The 15,934-nt window shown below is 37.0% G+C and overlaps 2 protein-coding genes across 6 annotated transcripts in view; both read right to left on the bottom strand.

The window, feature by feature from the left end:
• Positions 1–4,480: 4,480 nt before the first annotated feature.
• LOC113048051 (protein Wnt-16-like) lies at positions 4,481–9,233 on the bottom strand. Of its 2 annotated transcripts, none has more exons than XM_026209557.1 (4): positions 8,550–9,233; positions 8,159–8,385; positions 6,279–6,565; positions 4,481–5,029 (listed from the first exon to the last, which is right to left on the bottom strand). In XM_026209557.1, the coding sequence occupies exons 1-4, from the start codon at positions 8,639–8,641 to the stop codon at positions 4,565–4,567; spliced, it is 1,071 nt and encodes a 356-aa protein (XP_026065342.1). In that variant the 5' UTR covers positions 8,642–9,233; the 3' UTR covers positions 4,481–4,564. The 2 variants fall into 2 exon arrangements, with proteins under 2 accessions (XP_026065342.1, XP_026065343.1); XM_026209558.1 differs by having other exon boundaries at positions 8,159–8,442; positions 8,550–8,691.
• A 551-nt stretch (positions 9,234–9,784) lies between these two features.
• Positions 9,785–15,934, bottom strand: part of LOC113048045 (cadherin-like and PC-esterase domain-containing protein 1) — a 42,078-nt gene continuing 35,928 nt past the window's right edge. For 2 of the 4 annotated variants that reach the window (XM_026209548.1, XM_026209547.1), the window contains exons 17-21: positions 13,817–14,037; positions 12,523–12,624; positions 12,240–12,327; positions 11,971–12,117; positions 9,786–11,277 (exon numbers count right to left, since the gene is read on the bottom strand). In XM_026209548.1, coding sequence (XP_026065333.1) covers positions 11,044–11,277; positions 11,971–12,117; positions 12,240–12,327; positions 12,523–12,624; positions 13,817–14,037 — 792 coding nt within the window. In that variant the 3' untranslated portion in view covers positions 9,786–11,043. Of the gene's footprint in view, positions 11,278–11,970; positions 12,146–12,239; positions 12,328–12,522; positions 12,625–13,816; positions 14,038–15,934 lie in introns of all 4 variants that reach the window. The other 2 variants (XM_026209549.1, XR_003276389.1) reach the window with 2 other exon arrangements.

Below are 15,934 nucleotides of genomic sequence, written 5' to 3' on the forward strand. Positions count from 1 at the left end.
TAGAGAAAATAATTATGCTTGGTGTTGTGTTGAGACCCAATAGCACTGTAAAATAAATAAAACTTTTTTTTTTTTAGCACAAGTAATATTTAAGTTTATCTTTAATGGTTTGTTTTTAAAATCATCTTTTTCTTGTTTTAAGAATGTTGCTCTAACACAATCCAGATAAATTTAGTTTAAAAGCCAGAAAAAAAAGAAGAATTAAAAAAAATGCCAATGGAGAAATTTTAGTTAGAGATTTCATTCTGTTAGAGGTTTGATTTTGCAACTCCTTTTTTTCTCATTTGAAAGATGCTGACATATTTTTACTGGAAAACCAGAAAAAAATGTCGATTAATGACTTATGACAAATAATTTTTGCAGCGTGGCAATGATATCATTATGGAAGCTTGTTTTCACTATGGAATAAAAAAAAAAAAAAGATAATTGTGACTTTTTTTTCACCCAATAATGAGTTTATGTATCAAAATGTTAACTTTTTTTTCATGATTGTGAATTTATATCTCACCATTTGAATTTTTATTCTCAGAATTGAGAGATTACATCTCATAATTCTGAGATTGTATCTTGCAATTTTTTCTACAAAAAGTCAGAATTGTGATACGTAAATTTCTAATTGTGAAGATAAAAAATTAGAATTGTGAGATAAAGTCACAATAACCTGTTATGTTTTTTCGTGCCATAAACAAGCTTAAATAGATATCTGTGCCATCAAGGAGAGATGTGAAGAAAAATCCTGATTTCTTTGCCATTGATGCAACACGTTTACGATTATGAAGACCAATCAACAAATATTTTGCTGAATAGTGCCGGTGCAATGCAGCTAGAAAGCTGGGAAGAAGCTGGTCAGTTTCCAGGAGTGATGAAGCTGGTGTGTGTATGTGTACTGAATAAACAGAGCTCAAGGCAGAAGAATCACAGGATGTCCTCACTCATAAATAAGCCAAGTGGTCAGGTGAAGATACCCTGTCACACACACACTTCCTGTATGTCTTGCTGCATCATGACTTTCCTTTCATAGTTCCAGAACTTTCATACTAAGGAATTCCTTGTAGACCACATGTGTGTGTGTGTGTGTGTGTGTGTGTGTGTGTGTGTGTGTGTGTGTGTGTGTGTGTGTAATATATATGTATTTGCCTATGAGGTGGTTAGTATGTTTTATAATCACGAGAGTGCATAAACACTGTTGTTTTTCCCCAACTGCTTAGGAAAACAAATGAAAAACTGCATGACCACTGCTCAACTGGCGTTTTTACATGCCAAAACCTATTTGAAATGGTTCTCTGAAATCTGCTCTGAACGAAATCCCAACCAGCTGTAAAAAATCAAACACGTATTTATCCCATTTAAACTATAATTGACACGCCAACCACAAGAACACAATGTACTTTACAATATACTAACGTATGTGGGTCTACTCACCAGAAGATTCCTGTAATTGACATTTATGCATGGATTGGAGTTTTGAAAGAGATTTCTTAGGACGCTTTTCATGTACATATGCATATTTCACACTCGTCTGCTTTGCAATTCTTAAACTGACCTTGACCAAATTCCAGTTGACCAAACACAGGGATGTTCTGATTTCCATTTTTTTTTTGTTGTTGTTGTTGTTGTTATTTCCACATTTGCTTTGTGTTGGTTGTGCAACAATTTATGCGTTATATACACATACTGTAAATGATCGATGCACAATCAATCGCTGATGTGTTATGTGTTAAAATTAACACACACACACATACACACATATATATATAAAAACAATAACACATATTTGAACTTCAAGGCAAATTGTACACTAACCTAAAAAAGAAATGGAGCACAATATAGGAATACAGCTACTAAGCTGAATTTTACTTACTAAAAGTATACACTATCAATCAAGAGGCAAAAGGAATTGTGTGCAACAGGTTTAATTAAGAGGTCTTAATACATTAGGTTTTATAAGATTAAAATTATCCTACGTAAAACTCTTTTTGGGTTTAATTAAGCCTTCTTTTTTTATGCTAAAATAATGATTCAGTTTCAATGTCTTAAATCACTCTCCCTCATGTGGTCTTCTCTGGCAAGACTCTGTGACTCCACCAGAGGGAGGCAGATCCCCTCATGTCACTGACGGATGGATTCATTCTGTTCATATTCCCCCATATGTATAAGACAAGAAAAGTCAGTCCAGTTTATATAGGATCAGAACGAATCTCAACTGTAGGACGAATTGTTTAAAAAAATATTTCATAGCAATATGGTGAGAGATCGTAAGAAAGAACCAAAGAAAACATACAGAATGAATTAAGGCAGAACGAGCACTAAGACGTGTGTTGAATCTTAACATTGGCTCTTCAGCAGTTGTGGGAATCTTTGACATTTAAGCAACAGTTATTGGCAGGAAAACAGTGCTGCCAATCCAAACCATCTTACGCCTTAACCAACACAACCAGACAGAGCCACGAGCCCCTACAGACTTCTGGGAAGGCGTACAGAGCATGGCACCACTCATAGAGCATGCAGGGATGAGCCAGTGAAAAAAAAAAAAAAAAAACCCGTGATTCTTGGCTTCAAATCTAATACTGTGTTTGGATGGACATAACTGATCATTCATACCGAGACAAAAGATGAATGATGATCGGGATGGGCGATGACCCTAGTCTCCAAAGGCCAGCGTGGATCAAATGAACATCCAAAACACATTGTGCTTGTGTGCATGCTGTCACACCACCCACTGTGATGCATTAAAAGTCTCGACTCAATCACGCACACTCAGAAAAACTGATTAAAAAAAAAAAAAAAAAAAACTTTTTCCTCACCAAACTACACTTCCAGAACATTAAAAAAGAATAATAAAATGTTACAGCTCATTAGCAATGATGGAACAAAACCTGAAAAGGTAATATTGCAGTACAGCAGATTTGACAAATCATCTAATTTCACGTGTGATTTAACCATTAAACACATACTAAAGAGAATTAGAGGGTTGAAAGAAGGCACTGAGGAAACCAAGAGGCTGGCAGCCACCTGAGCTGTTGGCTACATCTGAGAGAACAGATGTGTCCACGTGGACTCCTTTTGCCTGCATATCTGCCCTGGATGGGTTGGCACCAGGCTTCCAGGGCTGAAGGGCTGGAAGACCTGGAGGGTTACATGCAAGTCTCACTGCCCACACGGTGCAGAATTGACCAAAATGATCAAAATCACGTTTATTTCCAAGTACTGTATGTATACATGTACAAGGAATTTGTCTTGGTAAATTAGGGCTTGACAAAGACAAAAGAAAAACAAAAATAAACAATAGAACAGTGGGATAAGCAATTTTAAAAGAAGACAAGTAAAAGCTATACGATAAAAGATGAGAAGGTTCTATTATCAAATCTCTTCTAAGTTGAAATATTTGGTCAAAATGTCTCATTAACTAATAGCATGAATGTCTTCTGGAGGAACTTATGTTTCTGGAGGAACTAAAGAGTGAGAAAATGGCAATATTTCCAAAAGGGAATCATTTATTGAATAAAACTGGCTTGAGAGTCAGTCTGGAGAATAATCCGAATTATTTTATTTTTTTTCATGGACAGAAAAAAAGCTTGATGCAACTTGCACTCAGCGGTAAATACAACCACATGAGAATGAACAAGCAGACATTCAGAGTGAAATCACGGAACGCAACGTGAGTGAGACTTTCCAACAACTTTAATAGAGTTGCCAGCATGTGTAAGAACTGACAGGAATTTCTCCTTCTGTCACTCTGATATGTTCACTTGAATTAGCATTTAAGGGCTGTTTAAGAGAATGCAGCCATGGTATTTGGCACAACTCTGTTGCTTCTAGCAAAGCACTACTCTTTCAGAGATTTGAGAGGAACGGAATGAGACAAACATCAGTCACAAGAAAGACAATAACCATGATTCTTCATTTGAAATATACACTCAGATTGTAAATCATTAAAGCTGCTACTGCAGAACACATCCATTATCTACACTTTTGGATAATACGTGATTATGTGTTTAGGAGGGAAGGAACAAATGAAGAAACTTCGCCAGTCACAAGCAGAAAGAATGTACAGGGTCTCTAAAAAACTTTATTTAAGATCAATTCAAATGAGGTGAAATCGCATAAGTCCTTTGTTCATAATTTAAAATGTACATTTAAATCATGAAATAGAAAGCTACAATTGCAGAATACATCCTTAGGGAATTCGTTCTGTCTTTTTTTAAGGGATTCTCTTTTGCAACCTATAAAACATTGTATCAAAAATATCTTTTAAATTATCTATATAATTCCCACTATAATTCATCATTAACCGTATGACCCTTCAATTCAAACCCAAACAAAAGCATCTATTTACACTTTTTTTTTTTTTTTTTTTGCTGTTCCCAGTATTTTACGTAGATCCCTTTATGCTCCAGTTATATTCCACAGTCATTATATACAAAATGGCTTGATTTCCACTTGAAGCTCATGGTAAGAGTTATGCATATGGACTTAAAAGGGATTATACAATTTAGGCCCACCTGGGTTGAAAGTGCAAGGAAGGTCCACTTCCACTCATAAGACGACTCCCCAAGTAGTTGCTCTACTTGCAAGTGTGCATGTCGTTCATCGTCTCACAGCGGCGACAGCGAACGTAACAGCACCAGACGAACTTACACTCACAGCGCTCTACATGTCGTACCACGTGTGTGTTGTAGCCCCGCCCACAGCACAACAGGTTACAGCCGTCCGGCCCGGCTGAAGTTCTGTTACACCTGCGGCCCCTGGTGCCCATCACGCCCAAGCGCCGGTCCTCCAAACAGTAACTGGGCGATTTGTTGAAGAAGATTAACTCTTCTTTGCCAATAGGCATGTGGCGATGGTCTTTGTCCTTACGACGCACCTTACGCTTAGATCGGTCCACCACCTGAACGCTGTTTTCGTAGCGCTCCTTCAGATAGGCGCCCACACGCGCGAATGCAGCCATTGTGCGCCAACAAGTTTTTACCGCACACGAACCCGACACACCGTGACAGCGGCAGTCTGTCAACATGGTTTTGGCCACTGCCTGTAGAGGAAGAGGATACGGAGATCATTATATTTCTGATCCATAACAGATAGAAGCTGGGAAAGCATCTTGTTATTCTAGAAAACGTATGCAGACATGTGAACTGTGATTTGAGCATTCCAACATTTTTGCAATTTGGACAGACTTCCTTGATTTCAGGCAAAAACGTCGTCGAGAGTTAACCTAGGTTCACTATAAACCACATTTCCAGGGACTATATAATTTTGGATAAAGCTTTTATATTCTCCCATCCCTTCATATTCTGCACCATGAAAGCAGAGTATTTTATTAGCTGACGACTTTCATGAAATAGGATCATTTGTTTGGGTGAAGGATTATGGGGGCCCTTCGCTGACTTGAGGAAAATTTTGTCTCGCTTAAACGCTCCTCTGTGGTTTCCAACCACTTTAGGGTTAGGGTCTCCAAACACTTACAAGTGTTCTTCAGTCAAAGCTGTGGAATTCGGTTCAAATCATTAGCTTCTCATGAATCAAGAACATGTGGGGAGATGTAACTCATTTGATCGACAAATTGCCAGAGCTGAAACAGCCCGTAACTATCTCTGTTCCTATTTTGATGCTTTGAAATGGTTTTTCTTGTCAACCAGAACGAGTCAAAGATTAATTTGCTGGAGAAAACTGTCATATTTTAAATGGTAATTGCATATTAGTAATAAAGTTATGCAAGTTAGTAGACTTGCTTAAAACCTTATAGTGACTGAGGAAACGGGAGATTAGACGGTTTATTAAGGAGGCTGTAAAATCACAAGAACTTGAATGTGTTATGAATGTTGCAGGAATGGACAGACATTTTCATGCCCATCACACTTTTCATGTTTTCTTCTGTTAGAGTGAATTGGTTTTCTATACAGGGAAACACTGAATTAAGAGTTATTTCTAGCTCTTTTGCTGTATTTTTTAAGCAGACAAGCACAATCATATGCAAACTGATGCTTTAGCTTCACATATCACTCAAGACATGAATGGAAAGGCAAAAAATATTAGCCATTTAAAGAAATGACATGTCAGTGTGATTTCAACTTTTAAAAAATCACATTTAACTACTCATAATTCTTAAAGAGATTTAAAAAAAGATCAGATTGCATCATTTGCAATACTACATGGGATTGTAGTTTATGCTTTCATAATAAATCCCTGTTGGCAAAATGAAGGGGAAAAATGCAGAGGCTGTTGAAAAAGTGAGCAGTCACTAACTAGTACTTTAAAGATTTGAGTTGTTTGTCACCCACCTGTCTTCCAGCCTCGCTGTTATGTTGGTTCATAGTGAACAGGGTGTCCTCAACACGGGCTGATGTGTTTTTTACTGAATTTTCAACAAAGCGACGGCTGAAGGAAGTCCCAAAGCCAATGTCATCGGAGCACCCACCCCAGTGCCACCCCTCCGTGGGCGAACCGCTGCCCAACAGGCTCATGTCACACGAACACTCAGTCATATTTCCTGCACTGCAAGAGCGAGTGACTGCATGAACCAGGCCGGCAGCCATGACTGCGTAGATAAACGCTGTCTCTTTTGTCCCTTAAAAAACAAAAATTTAAGCAATTAGCCGTTGCAAGTTTAGTACTTAGAAATATTGAAACAACCAAAAATTATGAGAATATAAGATTCACAGAAGGACATTTGTGATAAGGGTCTCAGGGCAGCAGTATCAGAGTCTGGGAATGTTATCAACATTCATACAGAGAAACACTGATATCAAACTATACAATTTCTTTTTTATTGTGAGAACAGATGAAGCAAAAATTCTTAACATCCTTTTAACACTTTTTAAGTGACCGTTTAATACATTAAGTAAATGGTTCTGTGCATTTCAGAGTTTCTGATTAAATATTATTTACAATAAATATATACATTTAATTGCAGATCCTAATAAAAAAATAATCACTTTATGCAGATTAAGTTTTAAATGGGCATCTAGTGATGATCAATTAATGCATGTAGTTTCTATAAAGCGAACTGTAATAGCTTATATAAAATTACATTTAAATTATAAGACTCATTTTGATTAAATTTAGTTGATAATGTTTTAACTTTGATTTGACTTTGATTTCTCAAAAATATCTGCCTATGATTTTTCTTTGCTTTTTTCTCTTTGCTGTTACTTTCAAGAGAGGTGACCTAAACATTTAAAGCAAGAAGCCTAAATAACAGGAATAGAATAGAATAGAAGAATAAACAATTCAGTTTAATTTCTGAAAGTAAATCTAAATGGTGCATTTTTTGTGCATAGGCCCAATATTGAGATGCCTATAAAAATTACTTTAAACCCTGGTTGTGGATGCATGAAATCAGACCTATATTAAATTATTGCCCCCCTTGCATTAACTTGATCTTGGAATTGAACTGCTCTGGAAGAGAAACTTTTGGCAATTTTTAGAAATGGATTCACAGAAATCCAGCAACAAGTTCTACCATTTCAGTTTTTCTCTTTGTTTTGCAATCACTCTAATCCTGCATGCATTACATTCAGAGCCAGATAAAGACCATAGCAAATTTAGCATAGAGATGGTTAACCCAAAACAGATGTCACAGCAGTTTCCAAATTCAAATCATCTTTTTCAGAAACATTTCAAATCAAAAGGGTCATTAAGGGGTCAAAAATAGGATTCACAGTCAATTAAGAAAAACATTTAGATTCTTAAAAAACAATTACAAAGTGAATACATACAGAATTTTTTCATGACAAGTAAAAATACCGATTATTTTTGTTGATGTGTCCAATAACCACATGCATATTTAAAATAATTGTTTTCTGCCTTTAGACATATTACCATAATTACTAAGGTGAAAATCCTATGAGACTAATGCACACCAAATAAATAATTTAACCTTTTTATTTTCTTTGGTTTTCTTTGGTCATAATATCATTCTTTTGGTCATAATATCAAAATTCGCTAAATGACACTTAAAATTACATTAATTGATTTTATTTTTTCAATAAAAACTATTTGACAGTATTAGTACCATCTTAATATTTTGTGTCTCGTGATTATTTGATCGCGCTGGTGAAACTTTACTACTAACTTTAAGAAAATTAATGAAAAATCAGGATTATTCAGATAAAGCACATTCAAATTAAGCTTGTTTCAGTATGATACATTACATGCGTACCACTGGTGAGCTCGTAGCCGAACACGTTCGGGTCTCGTCGGGTCGAGCAGTTCCAGCGTTCGTGTTTGAACTGCGTTTGGCACTCGCTGATGCCCAGGCGCGCGCCCTCCTTAATGCTCGGCAAAAGGTGCGGTTTGCGCGCGCACAGCTCCTTCTGCTTGTGCGACAGGGGCAAATGCGCGCAACCCAACTTCTCGGGCACTCCAACAGATGTGATGCCCAACCACCTGTGATGCGGAGTAGTGTGACACAAATATCAGAAGAGGTTCTCCTCTCCTGTCGGCCTGGATTGAAATGCCATAACCAGGCCCGAGGAAAAGGAGACAATTTTCAAACATTTTTATTCAAACATTATTTGACAGTAAAACAACATAGCACTTATAATACTTACATCCAACTTCCCTGAGAGCAAAGAGGGCAAACTGTGAGCCACAGAAAGAATAAATGGTAAGTTGCATGTATCCCATAACCGGTTTTATCCATGTCCAATTCATTTAACAAGTCCCGAACTGTATGTTTGTACAAAGACGATTCATACCGGTCCACTGCATCTAATATCTAGCTTATGTAATCCACAAACGGCGCTTTTACATTCATAAATGTCCCTTTTATGTATCCATTAAGTCGCAGGTACGAACAAAGGCGTCCAACCTCCAACAAGTCACCTTCCCCATCAGTACAAACTCAAATAGACACGAACAGTTATATGCTGCTGTTGGAAAACGCGCAACTAAAGGCTCTCCTGTGAAGCACTCCCACATAGTGATTGGTCGAACCTGTCATTAATATTCATAAGATGGACCGTTCTCAGCACTGATTGGACAAGCAGATCTTGGCTTGGAGGCCGGTGAGAGAGCACAAAGCGAGCGCGACTGATGAGCAGAAAGAATCAGGGTTCTTTCAACCTCACAAAATCTCTAGTGAGCTGCTGAAATGACTGTTAAGGATAAAAAGGACTTGAGTATCTAACGGAGCAGTTTTAACTTAGCGTTTAACGAATATTTTGAAACCAAGATTAAAATAAAATTCAGGACAATAGAGAAAGACGCTTAGAGAACATAAAACATTTTAAAGCAAAAAAAAAAAAAAAAAAAAAAATTGTTTAATTTATTCTAGCCTAGGCCACTTTAGCTCACACGGTGTTCACACTAAAGAATAACATTCAGATACGTCGAATTTTATAAGATAACTGTAAAAAATGTAATACTTTTAAACGTCCGACATATTAATAACGTTAGGCGTTGTATATACAATTTTACGGTAAAATTCGGGCGCAGTCTGCTGAAGATTGTGTTAGTGTGACATACTACAAACTGTTGCGAACGACAGAGTTAACTGTACAGTAAAAAATATGTTTTGTGATATGTAAACGTTTTATAAGCATTAATAAAGTGATACCAACTCGCTCCTCATCAACGTACCGCATGAAAAAGCTCGTTATGAAGAGCACGTGAGCAACTATTTGGTTTCATTTCGATCTAAAATGGACCTCGATTTTGCTTATAAACTAGAAATAATGAAAAATGTTAAAAATCCCAAATGTATAAACTTAAAATGCAATGTTATAAATTATATGTAGGCTATATATAATATATAAACTTAAATCTGTTTGCGTGAACACAGCATGTCAATAGAATTTGACACATGGTAGAATCAAACTAAATCTAAGACAAAAACATTTGATAACTACATCAAGCATTGAGTTTTAAATTATGAAAATATAAATTTTTAATTGTTCATGACAAGTGATATTCAATGTGATTGTTGGAATAATTTCATGCACAGGCGACACAGCATAGCTCTTCATAAACATCCAAATCACTGACTCTAAAATTCGGACATATCAAAAATAGAGTTATTCACGCACTGCAGAATATTTACAGGTCAACTCATAGTTGCATGTGAATTTGTTGCAGTTCAAGTGGAAACTGCGTTCGTGACCATTCTGAGCTCAGCTTAACAACTGGTGGGAAGATATATTTTATGGGATATTGCAAATAAATCCTACTAATTTTCTCTCTCCACAACCCACTTCCTGTTAAACATAAATTATGGACAAATGTAACATCATGCATTCCAGCAATTTAGAGTAAACCCAGCAACAATATAAAAATGTTTACCATCAAAACAGTATAAATATCTTCTTTTTTGTAAACATCTTTTCTAACATTTTACACTGATTATTTATTAAAGACGCTGGAAAACACTGGTAGAAAAATAAATGTATGAGAAACATAAGACCATAATACTATAACATACAATATACTTCATAAGACCTTTGGCATAGAAAATACTTCATAAATACTTGTGAACCTGGCATGTGAAGGAAAGGCGGTGTAAAGCTAGACTTCAAAACATCGCCCAAACTTCCACAAACTATACAATGTGAGGCAAGGTGAGATCAAAGGCACTCCGCAGCAGCCACGAAACATACTGGGAACGTTTTCAGCCCGTGGTTCAGCAGTAGCAGCATTGTGGAAAAGCGTTGTAGGAATGCTTTCGCAAGGCTGTTTGTAGGGACCGTGTGACCGCCTCTGTTATTTCTCTACAGTGTCGCACCGTAGCCAATTCCTGCCCTTAAGCCACAGCTGCCAAAGTCATTTTGGCAGGACTTCAGGAGGTCCCCCCTCACACCCCTTATTCCATCTGGATCGCTGTATACAAAAACACATATGTGCAAACAGACACCTACCTAACTCGTCCTCCAATTTACCACTTTGACCCAGCATATGGTTCAAAGATTCATAGATCCAGACCATTCGGTGTGCATAGTTTAGCCCTTTTAAATTGATTTCTCAACACATTTACATATTCACAGACACACACACACCTGAAAAACACGCACAGGTAAGCGTCACCAGCCGCTAATTGTCTTTTTGTCACTGTTAGTGAATGGTCCCTTTGACGGCGTGATTCACACATATCCTGCTGAGAAGGATCTCAGAATACACCGCGTTCACTGGTCCCTTTACGTGGTAGGACACGTCAGGTTGAGACGGCGGTTCCTCGTGCTCTTGAGGCCCCGTCTGTTCACTGGCCGGATTCCTGCTTTCTCCACCAACACTTAAGATCTTTAGCTTACTTTGGGAAGAAGCTGTGGGAAAGGGAAGCTTATAGACCTGCAAACAACAGACATATTTAGTGGTCACATCTGATTTCTTTTGAAGCTACTCAATTCTATTTTGCACAGGGACTATGAGATTTCAATCAAGCAAAGCAAATAACATTGCTTGTCTGTGTGTGGCTCTGTTCTCTGACATGGGACACATTTTTTAAATTAGGAATCTAACTCTTATCACATTTCGGTTTTATATCCTCTTAAATTGCCAATTGCCAAAAAACATGCAACTTCTTCTCTTAGCAAAAGACCAGGATGTTATGTATCTCAGGGTCTAAATCTGCTGGCCTTTTTCCAGATCTACAGTGATATCAGTCCCATATGTGAGCTGGTTTGGCATTTCTACCACCACTTCACACACTTAGCAAGCTAATACATCTGTTCCCAACCTGCCTTTTATTGGCTAATAAAAACCCGCCTAATTGCTAATTACTCATTCACTGATCTGCCAGGCACTTTAAGGGTGAGATAAAAAAAGGAATGGCTTCTCTTTTAAATGATTTATGGGGCTGGAAGGCTGGAAAAGTGTTTCTAGCAGGATTTTTTTTTTCAAATATATGAACAGCAGAACTGATTCAATCACAAAAATGGACATGTGGATCCAAAAAAATATAAATAGCAAAAGTACATAAGTGAATAATTGTGTTAATTTTGTACAGTATAAATGAGAATCAAGTATCTTTTTGCTCTGTACCTCATGGAAATGGCAGGCACATCGTCCTTGCAGGAACTCCCTATAACGACCCATAGTGATACTGAGAGTGTCAATGACCTCATATCCAAGATGCTTGGCACTTTCCAGAATATTCTTGTTCACATTATACAGTTCTTGCACTCCATTCTAGAACCAATGTAAGAAGACAAAAAGGCTGACAAAGTTTATAGATGTCAATAAATAAATGAATAAAGTGAAAATGAAGAATAGCTGGTAAACAGACCAAACCCACAGATTTTGTTTCTTACCAGTGGAAGGGAGCGAATACCATCCACAGGCAGATGGAAACCCATTCCTAAAGACTTCACCACCACCCTGATTTTCTCAAGACCCTCTCTTGAAGATAAGTTAAAGAAATTATGTTAAACATACAAAGCCACTTAGAAAGATTCTTAAACTACATAAAACAAAACCAGCAACTTTAAAAAGGAAGAAAAGCCTTTGCCATTAGAACATTGCTCATTAAATTGTGGTTGAGTCAAGCTAATAATGAACAGGCTGGCTTTGTGTTGCATTTGGGAACATGTTTACCTCCCTAAAACCTGCTTAATGGTCCTCAAATGGTTCAGGTTCAGCCACTGCACCCCTCCAGTGACCAGCACCGTCTGAGGCGAGTTCTCCAGGGGTCGTGACCTGTCCCAGTGGAAGTGAAGAGAAGAGGTTAAAGATCAACAGCACATACTTAAGACATAATCAACAATCCATAGCATAAACTGTCCAATTATTTCAAGTAAAAAAGTGGAAATATGTACCAAAAATTACTGTACAAATTTTTTTAACCAAACAAAACTCTGCTTATTAATTTGATAAGTATGGGATTTTGTAATGTTTTGGAAAGAAGCCTCTTATGTTCACCAAGGCTTAAGTATTAAAGACAAAGTAATACTAAGACATATTATTGCGATGTAAAATATATGATTTCCATTTAAAAAAATATTTAAAAATATAATTAATTTCTGTGATGGCAAAATGAATTTTCAGCATTTGTCAGCATCAAGAAATATTTGTTATTATTATCAATCTTGAAAAACAATTGTTCTGCTATTTATTTATTTTTTTTGTGAAGTTTTAAATGATTGTTTGATTAGTGAAGTTCAAAAGATCAACATTTATTTGAAACAGAAAGATTATACAAGTCTTTACTGGTATTTTTGAACAATTTAATGCATCACTTCTTAATAAATGTTATACTTTTTTAATAACAATAAAAAAATAGATTTTACTAACTCCAAACTTTTAAATGGTAATGCCATTTTTAAGTGGTAGAGCATTGCGTTAACAAGCGAAAGGTTGGGGGTTCAATTCCCCGTGAACACACTGAATGCACTGGATAAAAGCATCTGCTAAATACAATTCAATTAAATTTTTAATTTAGTGCATATACATATTTCAACACTTAAAGCTCGGCCTCGACTCAGCTTTTTAATTTAATTTAGCGAAAACAAAATGCGTCAGATCATTCAAGCAGCTCCCCAAACACATGTCCTCAACAGATGTACACTACAACACACTCAGACAGACACACACACGATCACATCTGTGCAGCATATCCTACCCCTCTGCCCACATCAGTAGCTGTGTGAGATCAACGGCGCGCTGAGCCAGCAGTGGTTACCATCCCTGCTGACATACTCTGATCTGACACACGGCCTTCCAACCACACGCAGCCCACATCCCACCATCAAACACACTGCCAAAGTCATTTAGTGTGTTAACAAGGCCTTTGCCACTTTAGACCGACACCAAACCCGCACATTCACAGCTTAATGGGTGTAATCAACAGCCACATGGAGACAAACATCATCCAACATGCACATACACAGACCTTTCTAGAAGCTGCTGCAGAGCTCTTTGGAAAGTGGGTCTCTGGGCCTTCGGCAGCCAGAATTGTGGGTAGTAGGAGTAGCTGGCAATGGTTCTGCCCTGATTCAGGTTGTGGTAGATGATGGTGTCGTGGGCCTTGTCCCAGTCCTCCAGAGTAGTGTTAACCCTCTCCATCAGGTAGAACATCATCCCTCGATTGGTGGAGTCGCCGATAAACAGGACCTGAGGGAAAACATGCGTTTACAGTATGTTAGATGTTGTGAGACTAAAACAGGTTAAATCAATTCCTGGACTGGTTTCTTAAAGCCATTCTTGTCAAGTCCAGAATTATATGCACAATAGACACAATCATTAATTTAAAAGACACAATCTATGTGTTTTACTAGATTTTATTCATGTTCTTGAACGGTACATGATATCAAACAAAAATTTTAAAACAAAATGTCAATTTATTATTCAGCTGGTCACGTGACCTTAATGTGGCTGCCACCATAAAAGACCTACTTTTGCATAAAATAAAACTGCTTTTTCTAGGCCACTGATTTTAGTTACATCTCGTGTAATTGTGTATCATTTTAAACATTTGTCCATATTATTAACTTATATTCATTGTTAGTTCATGTTCTAATAAATAATATTAACAGATACAACTTTTGATTTTAATAATGTATTTGTAAATGTTAAAATTGATATTAAGGATAATCAATAGATTAATACATAAAATATATATTTCATTGTCAGTTCATGTGAACTTATGCAGTTAACTAATGTTCACAAATATTACGAATTACAAGCACTTTTATTATGAATACTGAATCTTATCTGAATCTTTATGAATAAATCTTACAAATAAAAACAAAACAAAAAGAATGTAAAATATTATATAATGGATGTGGTACTACATACAGCATATGCATGCACATTTTAAATCTGGACAGACTACAGATAACACAAACATGAGGAAATGAAATAACAATTGTGTCATTATAAGGGCGAAAGATACAATATGGCCTTTTCAGATCATAGTTGCCATGAAGCACTTCACAAGAGTGTGTGTGTGCTTTTGGCAGTGAAGCTGGCAGGAATGCCAGTCTGAATCACAAGATCTCCGAGAGCATGCATTGGCTGACACTGTGGTCTACAGACATGCTCACAAAATTAAGGACGCTTATTTGCAACAAGAAGAAGTCAGGAGTTGCTCCAAACCTAAAGTTCCAAAAATATATATTCCTATTATTTTTTTATCCTTGTTCAACTCTAATTTTTATCTCAATAGCTGTACAACAATTCTTTAAAAATGTGTTTTGTACAGGAAATGTAGCAGTATACAAGTATGGGAAGATAATCTGAACTCCATACAATACATAAATAAGGCTGTCTCCAGACTGCAAAAATGGATTTAACATGAAACGAACTCATGCATATAACTCTAAACCTTGACAATCTAAAGCTCTTTTATTTGAAACAATCTTTCCTGAAGAGTTCTTCTTTTCCTGTTGAATGGGCTCGCAGTCAGAGGGCTGTGTTTTGTCTATAGAGAGAGCTCAGGCCCTTGTGTAATGTGGCCATTTGTTTGTGTCAGATCTGATCTTGTGAGTCTTAAATCGAGACAGGGTGGAAAGAGTCATGCTGTGAGGATGAGCGCTGAGGGAGCGTTTGAAACAGGAACAGACTGTAGGTTTGGCACACACAGCTTTGAAAACCCCTGCTGGGCTTTAAGCATTAATTTAAAAAACAACCCAAAACACAGGAGGTGTGCAGATCACACATCAAGAAAAAAATTACAATAAATCAATCTGACACCAAACACAGGAGAGTATATGTTTTCTTCTTCAGAACCTTTCCCCCATTCTTTCCTTAGGAATTTACACTATACCTATGTTTACATTTATAAAAGCAGCAGTGTAATTGAATCATGCAGCTACTGTGAGCTCAGCTGTAGATGAAGCTCAGCACCTGCTGTTAATCTCTGATAAACAGCTTCTCATTTGCTATTTGAGGTGCCTGCCTTTAATTTATTCCTCAGTACTGTATACACATATGGCAAAGCTGTCAGCTGCATACAGAAGAGCTGACGAAATGTATTTTTACATCAAATCCAGGAAAAACTGACTGCTGG

This window comes from Carassius auratus, chromosome 29, assembly GCF_003368295.1.
Source record: "Carassius auratus strain Wakin chromosome 29, ASM336829v1, whole genome shotgun sequence".
NCBI lineage: Eukaryota > Metazoa > Chordata > Actinopteri > Cypriniformes > Cyprinidae > Carassius > Carassius auratus.

What these genes read in the sequence shown, in the direction of transcription:
- LOC113048051 (XM_026209557.1), bottom strand. Translation starts at nt 8,641, where the DNA reads ATGGATAAAACCGGTTATGGGATACATGCAACTTACCATTTATTCTTT. An exon ending in CGGCTACGAGCTCACCAGTG is followed by an intron (nt 6,566 to 8,158) that starts GTACGCATGTAA and finishes TTGTTTTTTAAG; the next exon opens with GGACAAAAGAGACAGCGTTT. An exon ending in ACAGCGAGGCTGGAAGACAG is followed by an intron (nt 5,030 to 6,278) that starts GTGGGTGACAAA and finishes CTTCCTCTACAG; the next exon opens with GCAGTGGCCAAAACCATGTT.